Raw genomic sequence first — 26,097 nt, forward strand, 5'->3', positions numbered from 1 at the left:
AGATGGCATCCACCCACGCATCCTAAAATAATTGAGTGCTGTAATTTCAAAGCCTTTGTTTCTAATTTTTAGGGACTCTAAGGACTGGAATACTACCACTGGATTGGCGAAGGGCCAATGCGGTGCCTATATTTAAAAAGGGATCAAAGTTCTTGCCAAGTAACTATAGACCTGTTAGTTTAACTTCTATAGTCTGAAAATTACTGGAGAGTTTAAGAGCCCATTCACACTAGCACGACTTGTGAGACGACTTGTGTTGCCCCAGGTCGCTTGACATAACAAAAAGCAATGTTAATCAATCAGTGCCGTCTTAATTGGCACTACTGAAGTCGATCCGACTTCAGAAAAGGGTCCTGTACTACTTTGAGGCGACCTGTGTTCCGACCTGTCCCATATACTTCAATGGGAGTCGCCTCCTTATCTTAATTGAAGCGACTTGTTGTTATCAGACTTTCCAGGAAGAAGAAAGATTAGCCAGGCATTCCCCACATTGCAGCCATGCCTATTTGGTATATATATATATATATTAGGGATGCACCGAAATGAAAATTTTGGGCCGAAACCGAAAATGCAGGATGCCATTGGCCAAAAACCGAAAATGACTTTCCCGAAAAAAAAATTAAAATAGATAGAAGAGGGGCATACACCAAAAAACAGGCAGCAACGTACACCTGTCGCTGCCACCCTGTCACAGTATATGTACTGTGACGGGTTGGCAAGAGGTTAATTTAATTACCAATGGTATTTGTATTATGCAGCATGAGGGGGTTAATGTATTGTCACTGATGCATTAGTGACCGACCAGTGGCAGGTAATTAACCCTTTTGTGCTGCATTAGTGCAACCAGTATCAGTGTTAATTAACACGGGTTGCACTGATACTGGTTGCACTAATGCAGCACAAAGGGGTTAATTAACTGCCACTGGTCGGTCACTAATGCATCAGTGACAATACATTAACCCCCTCATGCTGCATAATTAATACAAATACCAATGGTAAGCTGCCTCAGCTATCACCCCTCCCCCCTCCTCTCTCAGCCTCAGCGTCCCTCTCCAACTCACTCAGCTCCTCCGGTCACTGTGTCCATTATTCAAAAGTCCCGCCTCTGGCCGGCCGCCCGCCTCCCGGTGATGTCACTACTACTAGGATCTGTCCATGAATGAACTGACACACCGGGCGGGCGAGCGGCCGCTAATAGTTGTCACTATGAGCTGTTCACTTCTCTTCAATTCCCTGACAGTCCGAGCGGCCGCTAATACATAGTACTATGTGATCCTTCCTGTCAGCTCAGCGGGACTATGACTATGTGTGAATGAGATCTGATCTGACCTGACACCGGGCGGGGGGGCGGGTTGGAGCGGCCGCTATTAGCTGTAACTATGCAAGCGCTTCACTTCCCTGTCAGGCATGTATCTCCGCTGACAAGGAAGTGAAAGGCTCACATAGTTACAGCTAATAGCGGCCGCTCCAACCCGCCCCCCCGCCCGGTGTCAGGTCAGATCAGATCTCATTCACACATAGTCATATTCCGCTGAGCTGACAGGAAGGATCACATAGTACTATGTATTAGCGGCCGCTCGCCCCGCCCTCCTGCCTGGTATGTCCATTCACTAATGCAGAGATCCTAGTAACAGGGACGTCATTGAGAGGCGGGCGGCTGGCCAGAGGCGGGACTTTTAAAACCTGCCCTGCGCTGCGCTCCCTCCTCCTTCCTCACGGCGGCCATATTAATTTCGGCACCGTTAACCCATTATCGGCCGAAATGAGAGAGGCTCATTTTCGGCCGATAATTTCGGTGGCCGAAATTTCGGTGCATCCCTAATATATATATATATATATATATATATATATATATGCAATGGTATATGGTATATATATTCCATTATCTCTGCTTGGTCTGTGTGAGTGGCACTGGTGGACACAGATAAGTGGCACTGGTGGACATTGATTCATGGCACTGATACGTGGCACTGGTGGACACTGATTCGTGGCACTGATACGTGGCACTGGTGGACACTGATTCGTGGCACTGATATGTGGCACTGGTGGACACTGATACGTGGCACTGATATGTGGCACTGGTGGACACTGATACGTGGCACTGATATGTGGCACTGGTGGACACTGATTCGTGGCACTGATATGTGGCACTGGTGGACACTGATTCGTGGCACTGGTGAACAGTGGCACTGGTGGACACATACGTGGCACTGGTGGGCAGTGGCACTGGTGGACAATGAGGAAATGAGTAAAAAAAAAAAAAAAACAGAAAAGGGGAATTAGGTCACAACACATAATATTCTGATCGGCCAAACAAAGTCATCGGTCATATAAGCCGCAAGACGCGGTAAAATCGTGGCAGAGTCGCGGTAAAATCGCTGTAAAAAGTCGCTCCGACATGGGGCGACTTATGGTCGCGGCAGTGTGAACCGGCTCTTATAAAAGACCACATAGATGAGTTCTTGCTGGAAGAAAAAATTTTAAGACAGCACGGATTCATGAAAGACAGAAGTTGTCAAACAAACCTGATTTCTTTTTACGAGGAGGTAAGTAAAACCTTGGACAGAGGGGTGGCTGTGGATGTAGTATACTTGGATTTTGCAAAAGCGTTTGACACAGTTCCCCACACGGCTAATGTGTAAGGTAAAGTCTACTGGCTTGGAAAGTTTGGTTTGTAATTGGATAGAAAGTTGGCTAAAAGATAGAATTCAGAGAGTAACGGTTAATGATTCTTACTCTGAATGGTCTAAGGTTATCAGTGGTGTACTACAAGGTTCAGTGTTGAGACCCTTACTTTTTAATAACCTTATAAATGATATAGGGTCTGGGATTAAAAGTACCATTTCAGTCTTTGCAGATGACACCAAGTTTTGCAGTGGAATAACCTCTTTACAGGATGACTCCAACTTACAAGCTGACCTCAATGAACTATTTCATTGGGCAACTATGTGGCAAATGAGGTTTAATGTTGATAAATGTAAAGTTATGCACTTGGGGGCTAAGAATATGCATGCATCATACATACTAGGTGGAGTAGAACTGGCGGAATCCATAGCGGAGAAGGATCTGGGTGTTCTGGCAGATCATAAGCTTAATGATTGCTTGCTTTGGAAACCGCAGCTTGGCATCGCATGCCAAGTCATTTCTTGTAATAAATGAGGCATGGACTCCAGAGAGAGAGAGAGAGAGAGAGAGAGAGAGATCATTTTTCCCCTGTACAAAGATTAGAGGAACTGAATTTATTCTCTCTTGAGAAGAGGAGATTAAGGGGGAATATGATCAACATGTATCAATACATAAGGGGTCCATATAGTGAACTTGGTGTTGAGTTGTTCACTTTAAGGTCAACACAGAGGACAAGGGGGCACTCTTTACGTCTAGAGTAAAACAAACAGATTTCCTCTCCAAATACGGAAAGGTTTCTTCACCGTAAGAGCTGTGAAATTGTGGAATAGACTCCCTCCAGAGGTGGTTCTGGCTAGCTCACTAGATTGCTTTAAAAAAGGCCTGGATTCTTTCCTGGGTGTACTTAATATAAGTGGGTACTAAAATTTTTTTTTTTTTAGGTAAAGTTGATCCAGGGAATATCCGATTGCCTCTCGGGGGATCAGGAAGGAATTTTTTTCCCCCAGCTGTAGCAAATTGGGTCATGCTTTGCTGGGGTTTTTTTGCCTTCCTCTGGATTAACTGCCTGTAAAGAATTGTGTATATGGGATTGTATGGTTGGGTTTTCAATACGGTTTGTTTTTTTATTGTTGGTTGAACCACATTGACTTGTGTCTTTTTTAAACCTGACTAACTATGTAACTATGAGACCAAAGGGTAACGCCACAAATTAATAATGCTCTTCTGCTATGGCAAAGCAAAGGAACCGCTGGTGACCAGCATAGATAGGAATGTATAGATATGCTTCCTTGATATCTATGGAGGACAAAAAGTCCCCCTGATATAGTGACGCCACTACCAATCGAATGGATTCCATGCGAAACCTCTGTACCTGCACAAAGCGATTCAGAGCCCTAAGGTCCAGAATTGGATGCACTTTACCTTCTTTTCTGGGCACAGTAAACAGGTTTGAATAAAACCCCTGAAAGCGTTCCTGAGAGGGAACTGGCACAATCACACCTTGCGACAGCAGATCTTGTACCGCCTCTCGTAGATTCCTTAATCGGTTTGGAGATAGGCGCAGATTGGACAGGAAGAATCTGTCCAGAGGACGAAACCGGAATTCGATCTTGTACCCAATCGGATCAATTCGTGAACCCATTTGTCCTGAATCAAGGAAGTCCAAGGTCCCAGGAAAGAAGCGAAGAAGTCCCCCCACCCCAGAAATGGGGGAGGGCACCCCTTCATGCAGACGAGGATTTGTCTGCCGATCCGGACTGGCCAGTCTTTGATTTACCCGACCATGGCTTCTTGGAACTCCCAGAAGACACGAACGGCTTCCCTCTTTCTTGTGACCGAGAGGTACCAAAAAGCTGCTTATGAGCAGTGAAGGAAGGCCCCCATCTATTACGTGGCGCCTTGTACTTAGAGGAATGAGGAAAAAGAGTACTCTCCCCCCCTGTAAGGCCTTTGATCAACTCATCCAGAGAAGATCCAATCAACCTCTCCCACATAAAAAGAAGATCTTTCAAAGCCTTTTTGGAAGCCTGGTCCGCAGACCAGCTTTTCAACCACACCATGCGTCTAATCGCAATCCCCACTACCAACACTCTGGCCACTAGGGGAACCGCATCCAGGGACACATCACACATGAACACCATCTGGTCCATCAGTTCTAGCACCGCTAGGGGAGCTGCTCAGCTTACAAGTTACCCTTTAGTAACTTCAGCCATTCAGTCACCGTCTGTTCACAAATATTGGTTTCAATATGGAATATGGAACCCGCTAGCACGTGTAGATGGCGGGACAGAGACTTCGCCCGCCTATCCACAGGGTCCGTGAAGGCTGGGGATTCTTCTTCCGGAACCACAGTAGACTTATTCAGCCTGGAAACCGGGTGATCTACCTTTGGTGGCATGGTCCACCTAGTGGAAACTACATCTGCAAAAGGATAATGCCGTTTAAAGCGCTTAGGCCCCACTAGCATGTGCTTGATGTGCTGCCATTGTTCATTGACAATATCGTCAAATAGCTACAGACAAGGAAACACCTTGTCCGATTTTCGGGACCCAAAAGACATCTGCGAACCCGACGCTGTAGGTTCATCTGTCAATTTTAAAGTTTCCTGCACTGAAACTATAAGTGCTTCCACCAATGTGCGTTCCCGCGTGGCGGCGGATGAGGACAGGTCCTCTTCACCATCAGAATGCAAAGACACCAACCCCTCAGCGTGGGGTGCCTCTGCGGCGGCCATATCTGCCTCAGAATCTGAGGAAACTACAGAGGGAGGCGAAGGCAGAGGGCCTTTGTGGCTAGCAACATTTTTACATACACAATCTGCCTTTGACACCAGGCTTTCCAAGACTGCTGTAATCGCAGACAGGGGCTGCGACCCAGAAGGTTCCGCAGCCACTCCTAGGGGGTCTGTAGGTGAAATAGTACCCTGGGACTCAATTTTTACACTGAGATGAAAATAATGCAGTGTCATTTTAACCACTTGCCGACCACTGCAAGTACATATACTGCGGCGGTCAGCCCCTCCTGGGCAAAGTGAAGTATATATACGTCACTCGCCCGCGAGCCAATAGGGGGAGAGCGCGCGCCGCCAGAGGCGCGCTCCCCGCCCCCGCTCGTTCCCTGACATGTCCGCGCGTGTGACCAGCGGACCCGATGTCCGCCGGTCACTTGCGATCTCCCGGTGGAGAGGGAGAAAGGCTGGCGGCTGATGTAAACAAAGCCGCCTGTCATTCTCCCTGGTGTAACTGCAGAGATCATACGATCCTGCTATGTAGGATCGTATGTCTCTGTGGTTACATGAAAAGCCACACCCCTTTACAGTTAGAAGCACGCCCCTAGGGACACATTTAACCCCTGCATCTCCAATAAAGTTAACCCCCTCCCTGCCAGTGTCATTTTTACAGTAACAGTGCATATATATATATAGCACTGATTACTGTAGTAATGTCACTGGTACCCCCAAAAGTGTCAAAAATGTCAGTCAAGGGTCCGATCTGTCCGCCGCAATGTCGCAGTCCCGCAAAAAAAAAACGCAGATTGCCGCCATTGCTCGTTAAAAAAAAAAAAAAACAATAAAAATGACTAAAATCTTTCCCTTAGTTAGTAAACGCAATAACTTTTGCGCAAACCAATCTAAATACGCTTATTGCGATTTTTTTTTACCAAACATATGTAGCAGGAAACAAATTGGCCTAAAATGTTAAAAAATTTTGATTTTTACATTTTTTGGGGGGAATTTCATATAAAAAAATGTAAAAAATTGTTATTTTTTTCAAAATTGTCGCTCTTTTTTTTTTTTATAGCGCAAAAAGTAAAAAATCGCACAGGTGATCAAATACCACCAAAAGAAAGCTCTGTTTGTGGGAAAAAAAGGACGTCAATTTCATTTGGGTACAGCGTTGCACGACCGCGCAATTGTCCGTTAAAGTCACGCAGTGCCGAATCGCAACATAGCCCCTGGTCTTTGAGCAGCCAAATCCTCCAGGGTTTAAGTGGTTAAAAGTTGCTAAATCGCTATCCCACCGCTAACTTAGCAGTATACCTAGTCCCATTCCAAAACAATCTACTAGAGTGGGTGAGAAAAACCTACAGGGGACCCCAGAATTGTTACCAAACCGCTCAGGAGACTGCCAGCACGTTCTTGTGAAATAGAAAGTAAACCATTCTGCCACAGAAAATGGCAAGCACAGCCTGTCAGTTAGATTTTTGTGTTACAAGCCGTTCGCCTGTCCAGCAATTGTGAACTACAAGAAAATAGTTCCCCATAGGAATGCATGGGGCGGCCAACAAAAAATGGCTGCCTATGCATTTCAATGGTAGAATAGAAAGCGTGAATCTACAGCAAAATGGCAGCCCCCACGGCACGCCATGCAATCTCCTGGACAAGAGGCATCAGAGGGTCCCTAGGAAGGGACCCCACCAGGACAAGGCCACCCCCGCAGAAAAACGTTGCTGCGGCCACAATATTTCCACCCCACGGAGGTAGGACCTGCTATGGGTAGAGGAAAATACTTAGAGAGGGTAGGCCTAACATCCCAGAGGCCAGTGGAACCAAGGGAGCCCAGAGGGTCCGACTATTCCAGGCAGGAGCCCCACATCCACCCCGAGACCGCCAGAGGATTGGGGGGACAGTATTGCTCACCATACCACAGTACCAGGTTGGCGCCACTTTGAACAGTCCACCTCCCACCTGGAGTGGGGGTGCTGCCAGCCAGGGGGGTACGCTGAGTCTTCGAGCGTTCCAGGTCGATCATGTCCCAGCGACACTTGCAGGCTCGTCCCCATCCATTGGGGCTCTGTCGTGGAGAGGCCTAGTTCTGGACTATAACCTTCTCCCGCTCAATGACAAGGCTGGAAGACCATAAGGATCTAGAATATCCAGTCCGAAACCACAGCCGGCTGTTGCTTGTAGTTCTCCAGGAACTCTAACTAGTGAGAAATTAAAAAAAAAAAAAGAAAAATCACAAAATAACAAAATTCCCTATTAATAGAGAAGACCGAAGTCCCAGCAGGGAACTAGGTCCAATTCCCAAACTAGGCAGAAACAAACTAGATGCTGTAGCAGAGTGTGTGGGTTTATGCCTGCAGGGACAGCCCCCATAGGCGTGGTAAAGCTTTTTCCTGCCTAGTGTCCTATTCCTGATGGGAGGAGTATAACCCACTGGTCTAAAGAAGATATGGAGCTGCGTCTGTCGATGAACGATAGAGAAATGCCCCTTAACCAGTTAAAGACAAGGCATTTACTGGCACTTTTTGTTTACATGTGAAATTGGGGTCTTAAAGACCCCAGATCCCTCTGTATAGAGTACCTGTCACGTGCCTATTGTTGTCACAGGGATGTTTACATTCCCTGTGACAGCAATAAAAGTGCAAAAAAAAGAAAATAAATTAAAGCAAGTGTAAAAAAATAAATAAATAAATAACCCAGCGTGAAATCATCTTTTATATTTTACAAACAAATTGGGTTAAGAATTGTGGGGTTCCTTACTCCTGACTAGGCAGAAATCAATCCAAGTCCTATCAGGAAGTGATGGTATATCCCCCTGGAACTGCCTCAGGTGTGTAGTCAAAATTGTTTCCGCCTAGTACTTCTTCTGAAGAGAGAGCAGCATAAGACCAAGGGTCTAAGAAGACATGGAGCTGTGTCCGTCAGTGAACGAAAGAAATCAGCTTTATGCATTTTTTTCATTCAAGAAAAAGAACACTATTTGGGGAAGTAAAAGTTTCCTTTCATTCACACTGGCTAGATGGAGGGGGCAGGACTCACTGTTCTGAAAGTTTGAGCTACTAAACTCTGTAAACTAAAGTCTAAAGCTCCACTAGCTAACTTAACATAAAAAGTGTGTGTAATGTGCAATATATATATATATATACACACACACACACACACACACACAATGTTACCAAAAGCAATGGGGCGCCTGCCTTTACACGCACATGAACTTTATTGGCATCCCAGTCTTAGTTGGTAGAGTTTAATATTGAGTTGGCCCACCCTTTGCAGCAGCTATAACAGCTTCAACTCTTCTGGGAAGCCTGTCCAAAGGGATTAGGAGTGTGTCTATGGGAATGTTTGACTATTCTTCATTTGTGAGGTCAGGCACTGATGTCGGACGAGAAAGCCTGGCTCACAGTCTGCACTTTAATTCATCCCAAAGGTGTTCTACCGGGTTGAGGTCAGGACTCTGTGCAGGCCAGTCAAGTTCCTCCACCCCAAACTCACTCATCCATGTCTCTATGGACCTTGCTTTGTGCACTGGTGCACAGTCATGTTGGAACAGGAAGGGGCCATCTCCAAACTGTTCCCACAAAGTTGGGAGCACAAAATAGTCCAAAATGTCTTGGTATGCTGACGCCTTAAGAGTTCCATTCACTTTAACTAAGGGCCAAGCCCAACTCCTGAAAAACAACCCCACACCATAATCCCCCCCTCCACCAAATGATTTGGATAAGTTCACAAAGCAAGGTCCATAAAGATACAGATGAGCGACTTTGGGGTGGGGGAACTTGACTGGCCTGCACAGAGTCCTGCCCTTAACACGACAGAACACCTTTGGGATGAATTAGAGCAGAGACTACGAGCGAGGCCTTCTCATCCACAATAGTGCCTGACCTCACAAATGTGCTTCTGGAAGAATGGTCAAACATTCCCATAGACACACTCCTAAACCTCGTGAATAGCCTTCACAGAAGAGTTGAAGCTGTTATAGCTGCAAAGGGTGGGCCAACTCAAAATTGAACCCTACAGACTAAGGCTGGGATGCCAATAAAGTTCATGTGAGTATAAAGGCAGGTGTTCAAATACTTTTCACAATATTGTGTGTGTACATACATACATACATACAGTTATGCTCATAAGTTTACGTACCCTGGCAGAATTAATGATTTCTTGGCCATTTTTCAAAGAATATAAATGATAACACAATAACTTTTCTTTCACTCATGTTTGGCTGAAGCCATTTATTATCAATCAACTGTGTTTACTCTTTTTAAATCATAATGACAACAGAAACTACCCAAATGACCCTGTTCAAAAGTTTACATACCCTGGTGATTTTGGCCTGATAATATGCACACAAGTTGACACAAAGGGGTTTGAATTGCTTTTAAAGGTAACCATCCTCACCTGTGATCTGTTTGCTTTTAATTAGTGTGTGTGTATAAAAGGTCAATGAGTTTCTTGACTCCTGACAGACCCTTGCATCTTTCATCCAGTGCTGCACTGACGTTTCTGGATTCTGAGTCATGGGGAAAGCAAAATAATTGTCAATGGATCTGCGGGAAAAGGTAGTTGAACTGTATAAAACAGAAGAGGGATGTAAAAAGATATTCAAGGAATTGAGAATGCCAATCAGCAGTGTTCAAACTCTAATCAAGAAGTGGAAAATGAGGGGTTCTGTTGAAACCAAACCAGGTCCAGTAGACCAACTAAAATTTCAGCCACAACTGCCAGGAAAATTGTTCGGGATGCAAAGAAAAACCCACAAATAACTTCAGTTGAAATACAGGACTCTGAAAACCTGTGGTGTGGCTGTTTCAAGATGCACAATAAGGAGGCACTTGAAGAAAGATGAGCTGCATGGTTCAAGTCGCCAGAAGAAAGCCATTAATACGCAAATGCCACAAAGTATCCCGCTTACAATACGCCAAACAGCAAAGAGACAGGCCTCAAACCTTCTGGCACAAAGTCATTTGGAGCGATGAGACCAAAATTGAGATTTATGGCCACAACCACAAATGCTACATTTGGAGAGGAGTCATCAAGGCCTATGATGAAAGGTACACCATTCCTACTGGGAAACACAGAGGTGGATCGCTGATGTTTTGGTGATGTGTGAGCTACAATGGCACAGGAAATTTGGTCAAAATTGATGGCAAGATGAATGCAGTATGTTATCAAAAAATACTGGAGGAAAATTTGCATTCATCATTCCAAAATGACAATGATCCTAAACACAAGGACAAGTCAACCGATCATTGGCTACAGCAGAATAAAGTGAAGGTTCTGAAGTGGCCATCTCAGTCTCCTGACCACAATATTATTGAGCCACTCTGGGGAGATCTCAAATGTGCAGTTCATGCAAGACAGCCCAAGAATTTACAGGAAGTGGAGGCTTTTTGCCAGAAAGAATGGGCAGCTTTACCAACTAAGAAGATAAAGAGCCTCATCCACAAATACCACAAAAGTCTTCAAGCTGTTATTGATGTTAAAGGGGGCAATACACGGTATTAAGAACTGGGGTATGTAAACTTTTGATCAGGGTCATTTGGGTAGTTTCTGTTGTCATTATGATTGAAAAAGAGTAAACACAGTTGATAGATAATAAATGGCTTCAGCCAAACACTAACCATGAGTGAAAGAAAAGTTTGTGTTATTTATATTCTCTGAAAAATGGCCAAGAAATCATAAATTCTGCCAGGGTGTGTAAACTTTGGAGCACAGCTGTACATACACACACACACAAATATACACACACGCATGTTTACTAGCTTACTGGCTACCTAGTTGCTGGGCAGTAAGCCCCACATATGACAATCTGGTGGCATTTTGGCCAAATATGAAAACATTTACTGTCAGTAGAAAAAGGAGATTGCCCACCTTCCCATCTGGATAGGATACTTCTCCCTGAACATCATCACTTCCTTTCACTGGAAAACTCTCGCTTTTCATTTCTGTAGGCAGCACCTTGTCGGAACCCTGCAATTAAATATATTTTTACAAAGCCTTATGCTATTTGGTATTACATAAAAATATATCCAACAAGAAAAAAAACACACTGACAAGTGAATGTGACTTAAGAGAAATTTGTACCAAAAGTAAAATGTACCATTTAAACTCCTTACCTGGGAAATAGCACTGGGTGCTGGGTCTGGTATCTTCACTCTTGTTGGCTCAGATATATTAGACTCACCAAGTGACATTTGCCGGAAACTCCGTGAGGACAATCCTACAGGAAAAATAGGTACCAGGTCAATCCACACAGACTTATTTTTAGGTGTGTACACCTGTAACTTCCTGGTGTATCTGTAGATTTTTGCCAGCTAATCATGAAAATAACCAGTAATGTACCCTATCAAGTATGGTTTTAGAGAAATCTTCTGTTTATGCAATTTAAAATACCTATTTGGCTTTGCTGAACACATAAAAGAAACCTACGAAAACATGTAAACTGTTGTTGAAGTACATCCTATACACAAGGTACAACTGGAATATCTGTACAGATATAAATGTAGTGGCTTAAATGCAGCTCGGACATACAAAGTACTGTTACATATGTGAATGGGACAGTCATGCAAGAGTTACATTGCGGTAAAATAAAACGGCTGCTCTGACAGAATTTGGTTCCAGGGGAAAAAAAAAAACATGGCACATGAATCACTTGTTGGCCCAACAAAGATATTTTTGCTTCCGCTTCACATAAAAGTCGGACTGATGAAAAAGTTTGTAAATGCAACAAGGAAGTTAAAAGATTTTGTTATTTGAGACAGATGTTTCCAAGAATAACTGATCCAAGATAAGGGAAGCCATTTTTGTTGGTCCACAGACCAGATACATCAACAATACCAATCGTTCAAAGGTTAGTGGAGTCAGGTAAAATCACCTGGAAAGCATTCAAGGATGGCGTTGAGATTGCTCTTAGCATCTACACCACCAAATTACATTTAGCTGGTTCACAAACATACATAATACAAGACCATGAAGTGCAAAATATCACTGGATACTCATTTTCTGCATTCACTTATGAATTTATTTCCCAAAAATATAGGTGCAGTCCATCACGAACATGGTGAAAGGTTGAACTTATGAAGAGTGTTGGAAATATTATGCTATTAGATACATTATAGTCATTAAAAGTTAATTTCTCAAGATTCCTAAGGAATATATATATACATACATTTTATTTTCTTTGACTTTTCTTCCATTGAATATATATATACATACATTTTATTTTCTTTGACTTTTCTTCCATTGAATATATATATATATATATATATATATATATATATATATTCAAAGAAATTGAAATGTGTGTGCCTTGGCTCTGTACGGCACGTGATGACACTATACGGCATGTGATGGCACTGTACGGCATGTGATGACGCTGTGCGGCTTTAGATAGCACTGTATGGCATGCGATGGCTCTGCACGACATATGAAGACACTGTCCCTTGTCTCAGAGACTCAAACAATCATTCAGGCAGTACCCAGGCCCCATACCCTTTTTATGGCCAATAACTTGCATGGGGACGTTTGATTTTTCAAGTTCGGGTCCCATAGACTTTAATAAAATTTGCGGCTTGGGTCCAAACTTTTTACATGTTTGGAAGTTCTGGTGCGAACCAAACGGGGGTGTTAGGCCCAACTCTAGTAGTAATGAGCAGCATTAAGGTTTGGATAATAATTAGACAGACCCACCTTTAATTGGAGACTGACTTCTGAGGACCTTTGTGTTCTTTTCTGACTCAGTAACAGGTGTATGCCTCTGTTTTAACACATGGAGGGGGCTCTGAAAATAAAAAGGTAATTTATGTAAATACACTATTTTTAACAGACAAAGTTAATGCTTATGCTGTTGTACACATGAAAGATCTTCCAGTTTATAGCAAAAGCAACTTACAACAGATTCTGATCTTCTCAAAAGTGCCCCAGGTCCTTCACTTTTCCTTTTGCTTTCTCCTGCTTCGGCTTTCTTCCAAGATTCCAATCGAACTTTTTCCATAAACTTTATTTCTTCTCGAAGTTCAGTATTCTCCTTTGTTAAGGTCTCTATTTGATTTCTGAGGCGCACGTGCGTGGTAGACCATTTTGTCTCTCTCTTCTTTAGTTCTTCTTGTAGTTCTTTAATCTGTTGCTTTAAATTCTTAAATATAAAAGAAGAGGTGAATGCAGGTGTAAATGTGTTCCTCAAATTGGATGTAAATCCTCACATATACCCAGTAAAGTGAACAGCCTCAGATGATCCACACAGACAAATACTCCTACAGAAGTTGTATTTGTATATCTGCTGTCTTTAGCTTTTAGCACTGTTTAGAAAGTGAACATCATGTTGTAACCTGGGCGTGGAGTCTTGGCATAGGCAAAGGAAGGAATAAAGATTTGGAGCTGTGCTGTGAATAGACCAGTTTTTTGCTAATCTGGGATTTGGAGAGAGATACGTAAACACTAAAGATATATGTACCCAGGCCAAATTTAATGAATGGGGTTTACTACATCCACTTTAAGAGTCTACCAATTGCTTATTGATCTACTTGAATTATACACCGACCAGCCATAGCATTATGACCACTGACAGGTAAAGTGAATAACATTGATTTATCTTGCAACAATGGGACCTGAAAGTAGGTGGGATATATTAGGCAGTAAGACCACGTATCACTGAAGTTGATCTGCTGAAAGCAGAAAAAATGGGCAAGTGTAAGGATTTCAGCGACTTTGAGAAGGTCCAAATTGTATTGGCTAGGTGACTGCGTCAGAGCATCTCCAAAAATGCAGCTATTGTGGGATGTTCCCGGTTTGCAGTGGTCAGAACCTATCAAAAGTGGCTCAAGGAAGGCAAGCTGGCGAACCAGCAGCAGAGACATGGGTGGGCAACTGATGCACGTAAGGAGAAATGGCTGGCTCATGTAGTCAGATACAATAGAAGAGCTACTGTAGCTCAAATTGTTAAACAAAAAAAAAAAAAAAAGTATGGCCAAAAGCTTTTCTGGCTGTGCTCCTCTTCTCCATCACATGTGCGCAATTATTTCTGCACTCATGTGACCCAGATTCAGCTGACAGAGGGTAAAACCCACTGTCAGCTGATGTCACATAGCTGGTCCATGCTCTTGAAGGTTCTTGACTAAGTTGGTCAGATGTCTGACCAGCAGCAAGGCTCAGCCTCTCAGGACAATACTGAGAGCCTGAGCTGGTCACTTCCATCCCCTCCACAGTCCGATACTTCAGTGAACACAGGAGGGGCATAGCAGAGAGACCATTGACAGTCACCACTCTCTGCTCAGTGAAGACCAAGAAGTGAGCAATCAGCGGTCATGTGATCACTTCTCGGTCTTAGAGCTGGTGGGGGACAGCTGCAGCATTGGACTGAGGTTTCATACATATAGGCGAGAATTTCCCACACTTTTCCTTTAATTCTGGTTCCAATAGAGAGGTGTCAGAGCACACAGTGCGTTGTTGTTTTTTGCCTGTTGGTCTGTGCAGCCCAAGACAGGTCCGGATGCCCATGCTGACCTGTGCCGACAGCCAAAAGTGCCTACAATGGGCACATGAGTGGCAAAACCGGACCATGGAGCAATGGAAGAAGGTGGCCTGATCAGATGAATTCAAGAATGGTATGAGGACAAAGAAGCACAGGGGGCACAGCAGACAGCAGCATTTGTTAGTTTAGGAGGGGGGAGGGGGGTGTTAAATGTACTAGCAGATTTAACTACACTATCAAATTGAAGCCAAACTTTACCTTACGATTTATAAACAGTTGGAGCAAATGTTTTTTTTTTCCCTTTTAGAATAACATTTTTACATTAAAAGCTGACCATTGTAAAAACCCCTGACAGTGGTAAATGGTTTGCACCATCCCTGTTTCTGATATATCTGGAAACAAATTACTAGCCAGATCACCTGATGAAAACATAAGAAAGAAAGCCTAACAAAAAAAAAAAAAAATGATAATAAATGCAACCGTCATATCAAAGAATTGGTAAGCTTTACTAAGTAAGCATTACTGGATGGCACTGCAGGTCACCACAGCACAGGGCACCGTGTTGCTATGCAGAAACCTGAATGGAGTGTACACAATAAAAATTGTCCAAAGAGAGAAACTAATTAAAATGATTGTAAGTCTTTATTAAAAAAAAAAAAACATGTTATACTTACCTCCTCTGTGCACTTGGTTTTGCACATAGCAGCCTGGATCCTCCTCTTCTCGGGTCCCTCTTTGGCTCTCCTGGCCCCTCCTTCCTGTTGAGTGCCCCACAGCAAGCAGCTTGCTATGGGGGGAGGCACTCGAGTCAATTCAGACACGTAGCTGCGACCCGACCCCGCTCCTCTTTCTCCTGATTGGCTGAATGATTTTGATTGACAGCAGCGGGAGCCAATCGCGCCATGCTTCTGTGTCAGCCAATGAGGAGGGGAGTCCCAGGCAGCTTAGACACTCCTGCAACATCGCTGGATAAAAACGGGTTCAGGTAAGTATAAGGGGGGCTGAGGGGAGCTGCTGCACACAGGTTTTTTATCTGAATGTTATTAGGATAAAAAAAACTTCTGCCTTTACAATCCCTTTAAAGAGGAAGGTTATACTACCCCCTACAGGAGTAGAACACTAGGCAGGAAAAAAGTCTGGCTACAGCCATGGGCAATCCCAGGGGGTATACTCCCTCTCTCTGTGCTGTGTCTGTCAATGAACATAAAAAAAAAATGGATTTTACGGTAAGTCAAAAATCCCATTTTCTCTTTCGTTGATTGGCGGACACAGCTCCTGATATTTTTTACAATTAGGGCATCCCAAAGCAGTGTTAAACATGAGGGGTGGGAACAGCAAAAAATTCCCAAGACTAAACAGTAGCCAATCAGGCAACAGGAGCTCAACCAAAACAACTGGAGTCCACCTGAAAAAACAATACATCCTCAAAGAGGACCAGGTCCTCTTAAACAGCAGCCTGCAAAACCTTGCAGCCAAAAGAACCATCCGCAGATGCCAACACATCCACTTTATAGAACTTTGTGAAAGTCTGCACCGACGATCAGGTGGCCACCTTGCAAACCTGCGTCACCGACACCTGATGATAGAAAGCCCAGGAGGAACTAAGCGCCCTAGTAGAGTGCGCCTTAACAGGGAAAGGAGGAACCTGACCCCTAAAGGAATAGGCCTGAATCACTGTCTGCCTGATCCATTTGGAAATGGTCACAGAGGAAGCGGACAACCCTTTATGAGGTCCATCCATGAGCACAAAGAGAGAATCTGACTTCCTGAAAGACCCTGTAGCTGCCAGGTACACCCTAATTGCCTGGACCACGTCCAAGGCATGCAAGGTAATTTCCTTCGGATGTTTAGGCCCGGGGCACAGGAAAGGCAACACAATGTCTTCATTCAAATGAAAATCAGAGACAACTTTTGGAAGGAAAGAGGGACAGGGTCGAAGAACCACCTTATCCCAGGTAAAGTGAACGACAGGATAACGCTGCCAGTTCCAACACTAAACGCGCAGAGGTGATAGCCACCAAAAAGGCAACCTTCTGGGACAGCGTAAGCAGGGGAATCTCCTGAATATTCTCAAAGGGAGGCTTCAGGAGAACCGAAAGCACCAAATTGAGGTCCCAAGGCGGCAACGGAGCCCACACTGGGGGGAACCAAATGTCGGACACGCTGAAGAAACGTATGCACCAGGGAGTGTGTGGCCAAAGGTCATTGGAAGAAGACCGCCAAAGCCGACACCTGGCCCTTGATGGTACCCAAGGCCAATGTCTGTTCAACCCCCCGATGAAGGAAGGTCAAGATCAGAGCTATCGAGGAGGAGCGAGGATGAATCCCAAGAGACTCGCACCACACAATGTACGTATTACACGTACGATGGTAGATCTTCCTCGAGGTAGATTTTCTAGCCTTCAACAGGGTAGGAATTAGGGCTGAACGATAGTCGATGTGATATCGACTATCGTTCTGCGGGCGTGGGCGGAGTAATGGTCGGCTGGAGACTAGGAGGCAGAGCTGGGAGGGCTGGATTGCATGGCGGCGAAGAGGCTGCAGAGCGCTACAGTGCAAAGCAGCAGGAGAGGGGGGGGAGAGACGTCCGGAGCATGGCGGAGGAGCACAGGGGGACAAAGGCTGCTAACGTACTACTGCTAGGACACTTCACTCAGCCCGCTTCCTCTACACTCCGGCTCCGACACAAGGCTCGGGCTGTCCGGGCGGGAGAAGTTCTACAAGTGTGGCGGATCCCCTGGCGGAGAGCTGAGCTCTTCTCACAGATCTCTCCTCCGGAGACTGTCCGGGAGAAATATTGTGATATATATCGTTAAAAACCAAATATCGCAATGTACTTTTTTCCCCCAATATCGTGCAGCCCTAGTAGGAATCCCTGACTCAGATAAACCCCTATCCTTCAGCACTTGGCGTTCAACAGCCAAGCCGTCAAAGCCAGTGACTGTAAAGCAGGATGAAAGATTAGTCCTTGGGACAGCAGATGCAAGGAACCTTGGCGATCAGCTGCACCAGATCGGCGTACCAAGCCCGACGAGGCCAGTCCGCAGCCACTAGGATGACCAGAATCCCTTCTGCCTTGATCCTGCGGAGAAGTCTTGGCAAAAGCTTAAGAGGGGGGAAGACCCGAGGACAAGGCTCCTTCAGCATGAAGGTGCGCCCTCACCTGTATCAGGGGTGGGGGGACGTCTTCGCTGGTTTCCGGGCCGGTGGACTTCCCTGGTGCAAGCAAGTGGCTCCACAAAGTCATTCGATCCGGCTACAAGATCGAGTTTCGCTCTTGTCCCCCAGCAAGGTTTCCATCCAACTTACGCCTGTCCCTGGACTGCTTACAGGGCCTGTTTGGGACTGTACAAGACCTGTTACTTCAAGGGGTAATTTTGTCCGGATTCTGACTTCGGGAACGTTTTCAGGGTTTTTACTCAAACCTGTTTACAATTTCCAGGAAGGAAGGCAAAGTGAGTCCAATTTTGGACCTCAAGGTGCTAAACTGCTTTGTGCCGGTACAGAAGTTCAGAATGGAGTCCATTTGCATGGTGGTGGCATCCCTCGCCTCTATCAACATCAAGGATGCCTACCTTCACATTCCAATATGTGCCAGTCACCAGCATTTTCTCCGCTTTGCTGTGGGAGAGGAGCATAATCAGTTTGTGGCGTTACCCTTCGATCTCGCCTCTGCTCCTCTGGTCTTTACAAAAAGTGTTAGCCCCGATGCTAGCCTTGTTACGCCAATGGGGGGGATCGTGGTACTGGGCTACTTGAACGATCTCCTGCGATGGAGTCTCCTCCTGCTCTGGTGGAAAACCCGGAAATCACAAAGCGAACTTTGCGGGAGTTTGGCAGGATTCTGATTTTTCAGAAGTCTGCTCTGGTTCCGTTCACAAAGCTGAACTATCTGTGCCTGACTCTGGACTCTGCCTTAGCCAGAGTGCTCCTTCCTCTGGACAAACTCCAGAAACTGCAGGCTGCAATTCGTCTCCTGCTGTCCAGCAGATGTCATCCCTCTGGACTTATATGGGGGTGTTGGGACTGATGGTGTCTTCCTTCAATCCCAACAAATTTCTATCTAAAAAGAAAAAAAATTTCCCAGTGCCAAAGATCCCAGCAAGGAACTAGGTTTTCTTACTGAGTGCCTATATCAGAGAAAGGAACTATACCCCCTGGGACTGCCCATGGGCGTAGCCAGATTTATTTTCTGCCTAGTGTCCTACTCCTATAGGGGGCAGTACAACCCAATGGTTAAGAATATCGGGAGCTGTGTCCGTCAATGAACAAAAGAGAAAAATGTTTTATTTGTTTACCTGCAAAGTAAATGCATAATGTGATAGTATGCAACAGCACAGGGCTCTGAAGAAATGGCACAGGTGGCCATTACTTCAGAGCGCATGTGCCGATGATGTCATTGGCGGCATGCAATGTAAATATCGCCTAAACGGTGCAAGTTTAGGAGATATTTACAGTACCCATAGGTTAGCCTTATTATAGGATTACCTATAGGTACAAACATTACAGGAGGGTATACAGCTGTTTTAAGTAAGCATAAAGCAGAACTTCATCCAAAAACAACAAGATAAAGGGTTTGATTTACTAAAGGCAAATATACTGTGCACTGCAAGTGCAGTTGCTCTAGATCTTCGTAAAGGAGGGGAAACTCTGCTGATGTCTATTATCTAATCATGTGCAAGCAAAAATGTTTTGTTTTTGTTTTTTTCTTGCATGTGAATGGGTATTCTTTGCAAAGTGAAGCTTTACCTCATATACTAAGCTTTGGAGCAAATGCACTTGCATTGCACATTATATTTGCCTTTAGAAAATCAACCCCAAAAGTCTAATAAAAAGATTTTTAAAAAGTATGATGAAGGAAAACTGGATTTTTGACTTCCCAAAAAATCATTTTTTCTTAGGTTCATTGACGGACGCAGTCCTCTAATGCATATCAGTAGGGTTATAACGCCCCCTACAGGAGTAGGACACTAGGCAGAAAGAATTTCTGGCAATGCATATGGGCAGTCCCTGGGGGTATACCCTCTCTTCCTGCATAGGATGTCAGTTTTGTATCAAAGCAGTATCAGAGAAAAGCACACCAACCCACTCAAAAAAATAGAGGGGCGGGTATTGCGTCCGTCAATGAACCAAAGAGAAAAAGGATTTTACGGTAAGTCAAAAATCCAGTTTTCTTGATCGTTTATTGACGGACGCAGTCCTCTGATGCATATCAGTAGGGACGTCCCAAAGCATAACACAAATGAGGGGTGGGAACAGCAGAACAAGAAAGAGTGTCCCCAAGGCCAACATGGCCAACCAGGGAACACAGGACTCATCAGAACAACCAGATGAGGTCTGTAACAGATCCCCAATACTTGGACCAAGTATTTCTGTCTCAGGTCTCCAGAATCTCACGTGATGCAGTGACCTGGCCCCTCAATTTCCCCCCAAACATCAGCCTAAGCTCGATGAAGGGTAAAACAAAAGACACTTTATTCACCAACTCACTTCCAATATATACAGTCTCATGAGTTTGATTTCATTATCATATGCAAATGTAATTGTATACAGAACATAGTTAACATACCTTGGCCTTCTGGAAAGAGACAATAGGTGAATGAGACTGCAACATTATCATAATTAATTCAACAACCAACAAGCCCAAAACATAGCCAAATATGCATTCCTAGAAGTGTGAACACACTCCACCTCTAAACAGATGAAAGCAGAAGACATAGGCTCTCAGACTGCCGTCTCCATTTTCAACACACCTCATTATAACTTAAAGCGGAGTTCCGGGCACAGAAATCATTTTTCAACAAACATACCCCCGGGACAGTCAGGGCTAGTACATTCCACAATGGCTAGCCTCTGATCTGTCCCGGTTCGCACTTACCTTTTAGAAGAAATACTCACTTATAAAATTTCTTCCACAGCGTTTCCATCTCTCTTGTGGGCAGCTGAAGCCGGCGCGGTCCTCTCCGGCGTCTTCTTCCGCGTCTTCTTCTCCCAGAATGCGCCTGCACCGGGCCCCTCTCGTCACTTCCGGTGCGGCGCCGCATTCCTCCACAGCTTCTGGGCATGCCCAGAAGCTGTTTAGCCCGAAGAGACGAGCGGGGCCGGTGCCGTCGCATTGATTCCTGGGAGCGATGACGTTCAGCTCCCAGGAATCAGTGCAAGCCCGGAAGTGACGGCGGAGCCGCGGCACAGAGGGAGGAAGTGAAGACTAGGTAAGTATTTTCGATCTTCAATTACAAGGTGAGTAAATAAAAAAAAATAAAACCTAACTATCCAATTCCTTTTCAGGTGAAGGGTAACAAGCGGACGGGCACAAAAAAAAATATCGATTTTGTGCCCGGAACTCCGCTTTAAGTGTCAATTCCCATCCCCCCAGTATACCAAAGCTGAGTCTTATGTCATAAGCATCTGTTTAGTCTCTCATGGTGTGAAGTCCTTTGTTGTAATAGGCAGCTTAGGCCCAAAGTCTGTGTCACGTGGGGTGACAGGGACTTGAATTCAAAGTAACCATACTTCAAGGGTCCCCCAGCATACACCCCCAACCAGAGCCACGCTCCCCAACAAGCCAGGGCCGTAGTCAGGAGGCTGGCCTCCACACTCCTCCAGTAACCCGTGATAAACTTCCCAGGAAATGGGAGTTCGTCACAAGGTCCACCTGAAAACAAACAGAAAAACACCCTCAAGGAAGTCCAAGGGGCCCTCTAAACCGCAACATGCAAAACCTTGCGGCCAAAGGAGGCAGCCGCAGATGCCAGCGCATCCACCTTATAAAATTTGGTAAAGGTGTAAACAGACGACCAGGTCGCCTCCTTGCACACCTGAAGCACAGATGCCTGATGGCAAAAAGCCCAGGAAGCACTAAGTGCCCAAACAGAATGCGCCTTGACAGGGAAAGGTGGAACCTGACCCCTAATGGAATAAGCCTGCACCACTGTCTGACTGATCCACTTGAAAATAGTCTCAGCAGACGCAGGCAGCCCTTTCTTTGGGCCATCCGTGAGCACCAAGAGCGAGTCAGACTTGCGATAAGACTCAGTAGACAAATACACCTTGACCGCACGAACAACATCCAGGGTATGCAGAGAAAATTCCTTAGGATCTTTTGGCTTAGGGCACAAGGACGGTAACACAATTTCCTCATTTAAGTGAAAACCGGAAACCATCTTCGGCAGGAAGGACGGATCCGGCCGAAGTACCACCTTGTCCCTGTGAACCACCGCCAGTTACGACACCCTGCAAGCAGAAGTGAGAGCCACCAAGAAGGCCACCTTCTGAGACGAGGTAAGCAGGAGAATCTCCCAAATACTGTCAAAGGGAGACCTCTGGAGAACCGACAGAACCAAATTAAGGTCCCAAGGTGGTAGTGGAGATCGCACCAAGGGGAACCAAGTGTCACACCCCCTGGATGAAGCTACGCACCAGGGAATGGGTGGCCAATGGCATCTGGAAGAAAATAGCCAAGGCCGACCCGAGACCTGACCCTTGATAGTACTCAAGGCCAACTTTTGATCAACTCCCCGTTGAAGGGAAGCCAAGATCCGAGCCACCAAAAAGGAGCGAGGGTGGGTCCCAAGAGACTCACACCACACAATGTACGACTTCCACGTACGATGATAAATCTTCCTAGAAGTCGCCTTTCTCGCTTTTAGCAGAGTGGGAATCACTGAAGCAGACAATCTCTTGTTCTTCAGCACCTGGATTTCAACAGCCAAGCCGTCAAAGCCAGCGACTGTAAAGCAGGATGGTAGATTGGCCCCTGAGACATTAGATCCTGCTGGAGAGGAAGTCCCCACAGTGTGTCCGCGACTAGCCTGACCAGGTCGGCGTACCAAGCACGGCGAGGCCAGTCCGGAGTCACATGAATGACCGGAATCTCTTCCGCCCCTATCCTGAGAAGAAGTCTTGGCAGCAATTTGAGAGGAGGAAAGGCATACATTAGCCGGTACTGGCCCCAGAGGGCCACCAGCGCGTCTGCCAGAGGGTCCCAAGATTGGGCCACACACCTCTGTACTTTCCTGTTGAGGCGAGACTCCAACAGATCCACGTCCGAAGTGCCCCAGCGAAGGCACAACTGTTGGAACACCTCCTGATGCAGGGACCACTCCCCTGCATCTAAGGCCTGACGGCTGAGGTAATCCGCCTGCCAATTCTCCACTTCCGGAATGTGGACAGCGGAGAGAGCTGGAACATGGCGCTCCGCCCAACGTAGAATCCACGCGGCTGCAAGAACACTCTTGGTGCCCCCATGGTGATTGACATAAGCCACGGCAGTGGCATTGTCCGATTGAATGCGCACTGGACAAACCTTCAGATGCTCGGTCCAGTGTGCCAAAGCCAGATCGCTCTCAGCTCCAGGACATTGATTGGCAATCGAGATTCCTCCAGGGACCAGACTCCCTGAGCCGAGTCCTGATTGAGGACTCTTCCCCCTACCCCCCCACCTGGATAGACTTGCATCCGTGGTGACAATTGTCCAGTATATAGGGAGAAAGGATTTCCCCGACTGAAGCATCAAAGACTGAAGCCACCAGACCAGGGACTCCCTGGTCCTGTGGCTTAGCCAAATCCGAAGGTCCAGAGAATTCGGGTGTTTGTCCTACTTGAGAAGAATTTCCCTTTGAAGAACCTTTGTGTGGAACTGAGCGAATGGGACCGCCTCGAAGCAGGACACCATCATTCCCAGTACTCTCATACAGGTCCAAAGGGATGGCCGGTCGTTGGACATCAACAGATGAACCGCTGACTGGAGCTTCTGGAGTTTTTCCAAAGGAAGAAACACCCTGGCTGAGGACAAGTCCAAAGTCAGGCCCAGACAGGCCAGTCTCATGGAAGGGGTCAGAGGCGACTTCTGAAGATTCATGATCCACCCGAACTCCTCCCGAAATCTCATGGTGAACCCCAAGTTTTCCGTCAGTAACGCGGGGGACTCCGCATGGAGAATCAGATCGTCCAGGTAACCCAGGACCGATATCCCCTGCTGCCGTATCAGCGCCAGGACCGGGGCGAACACCTTGTGAGACCCGAGGAGCGGAGGCGAGACCAAAGGGTAACACCACAAACTGATCGTGATCCTCTCCCATAAAAACGGAGAAAACGTTGGTGAGCGGCACCGATTGGAATGTGAAGGTAGGCCTCCTTGATGTCTATTGAAGCCAGGAAATCCCCCTGATGTAGGGAGGCCACCACCGTGCAAATAGTTTCCATCTTGAAATTTGGAGCGCACAAACACCTTCAGTGCCTTTAGGTCCAGGATCGGACGCACCTTGCACTCCTTCTTGGGAACCGTGAACAGGTTGGACGAATATCCGTGAAAGCGTTCCACGTGCGGAACAGACACCATCACTCCTTGCTGTAGCAAGCCCTGCACAGCCCCATAGAGCGCTCGCAAGCGATCCGGGGATAGACGGACAGTGGAAAGGAAAAACCTGACAGGAGGAACGGATCAAAATCCGATCTTGTATCCAGACCGCACAACTTCCCGGACCCATTTGTCTGGGATCCGGGCCAGCCACAAGTCCAAGAACCGGCAAAGGCGTCCCCCCACCCCGGCCAGGGGTGAGGGCGCACCTTCAGGCCGAGGGGCCCATGTCTGCAAGCTTGGCGGAACCCGACTTCTGTTTCCCAGACCAGGGACGCTTGGAACCACCCGATGGAGCCTTGAAGGGCTTTGCCTTATCGGCTACCCCCGAGGAACTAAAATACTTTCTGCGAGTCGAAAAGGATTGACCCCGCCTACGGCGAGGGTCCCTACCCTTGGGTGCCTGCATGGAGAAAAAGTACTCTTACCCTCGTAAGACCTTTATTAATGCAGTCCAAACAGCAACAGTTTGGGGGTAGCCCCAAACAGACGGGGGATTTCCGTCAACGCCTTCTTGGAAGCCAGATCCGCAGACCAACACTTCAGCCAGAGCATACACCTCATAACCACCACCGAAAACGACAGGCGACCCAACAGGGAAGCAGTGTCCAGCGCGACGTCGCAAGCAAATTGCAGCCCCTGCACCATCTGGTCCAACAGATCCCCAAAGGCAGGAGGGACAGGCTTGCCCTCCACATCACGGCGTAGCAGCTTCGCCCATTCAGTCAACGTTTGGGTGACAAGGGCAGCAGTACATGCAGGTCTCAGTGCAGTCCCCACCATAGAGTACATGTTGCGGGCCACAGCCTCCACCTTTCTATCTATGGGTCCTTAAAGGACGGGGAATCTTCCACCGGAATAACGATAGCCTTGTTAAGCCTGGAGATCGGGGGATACACCTTAGGTGGCACTGACCACTTCTTCACCAGAGACTCCTCAGGGGTAGCGTGTAGTAAACCGCCTGGGTGTACCAAGGATGGCCACCGCCATAGAAGTGGACGGAGGCTACAGGAAAATGGTGGCCCGCACGGGAACACGGTAATCAGGACCCACAGGGGGACCCCCCGCCAGCCCATCTACATCATCCAGCTGTAGGTAACTCACCAAGGCCCCCCCTTGCCCCCCCCCCATGCAGCCTGCAACAAGGTCCCAGCTCCAGGTAGGCCCAAACAGTTCCCCCCGTGGGGGGGGGGGGGTCACAACAGGACAGAGGGAAACCCAGGAGCATGAGGTTGATATAAAAGGAATTCCGCGCAAATGGATGTAGATAAATCAATTGTTGGCTGCAGCCTACCCCAAAAATATAGTATAAACTATATCTAGATAGTAGGGATTGATAGAGTATATTGGCGCTGCCAGTGCTTGTACTAAGTGTGCGGGAGAACAGTGTTTTTAATTATTAATGCATCATCGGTTGTCGGGCAGAACTTGATCATGTAAATTTAGAGGAAGGAATAGAGAATATTCTGCCCGACAACCGATGACGCATTAATAAGAAAATCCGGATTGGATGCCAGTTCCGGTTGCCAGGTAACCCATTAGTATTTATACGAGCAAGACTCACGTAGCCTTACGCTGCTCCTGATGACGTCAGCTTGATGACGAAACGCGTAGAGCGTAGGCACATCAGTTCCGCCCTGTGAGACGCACATCCAGCTGGTGAGGCGCACGGCGTCCCGGAAGCACCGCTATACGAGGGGTTCGCGGTCCCTACTCACCTACGGATGCTGTGTTACGATTTTAAATGTGAGTACTTCTTGTATATTGGATAATAAACTGGAATTTTAAACGGTACATCACTATATTAGTGTTTTCTATTTATATACCATCGGATACCGTTTCCAACACTTTGGAGAGCTGCCTTTTTTTTGATACCCTATATTGCATACCGCTTGCTTACCTATATTACTGGAGGGAGGA

General features: G+C 46.4%; 1 protein-coding gene across 3 annotated transcripts in view; it reads right to left on the reverse strand.

Moving 5' to 3' along the window:
• Positions 1 to 26,097, reverse strand: part of CPAP (centrosome assembly and centriole elongation protein) — a 137,709-nt gene that overhangs the window by 36,054 nt on the left and 75,558 nt on the right. For all 3 annotated transcript variants that reach the window (XM_082247631.1, XM_082247630.1, XM_082247632.1), the window contains exons 9-12: positions 13,242 to 13,484; positions 13,040 to 13,106; positions 11,467 to 11,570; positions 11,222 to 11,320 (exon numbers count right to left, since the gene is read on the reverse strand). In XM_082247631.1, coding sequence (XP_082103757.1) covers positions 11,222 to 11,320; positions 11,467 to 11,570; positions 13,040 to 13,106; positions 13,242 to 13,484 — 513 coding nt within the window. The remainder of the gene's footprint in view (positions 1 to 11,221; positions 11,321 to 11,466; positions 11,571 to 13,039; positions 13,107 to 13,241; positions 13,485 to 26,097) is intronic.

This window comes from Pelophylax lessonae, assembly GCF_965119305.1.
Source record: "Pelophylax lessonae genome assembly, chromosome: 2".
In the NCBI taxonomy this organism is placed as follows: domain Eukaryota; kingdom Metazoa; phylum Chordata; class Amphibia; order Anura; family Ranidae; genus Pelophylax; species Pelophylax lessonae.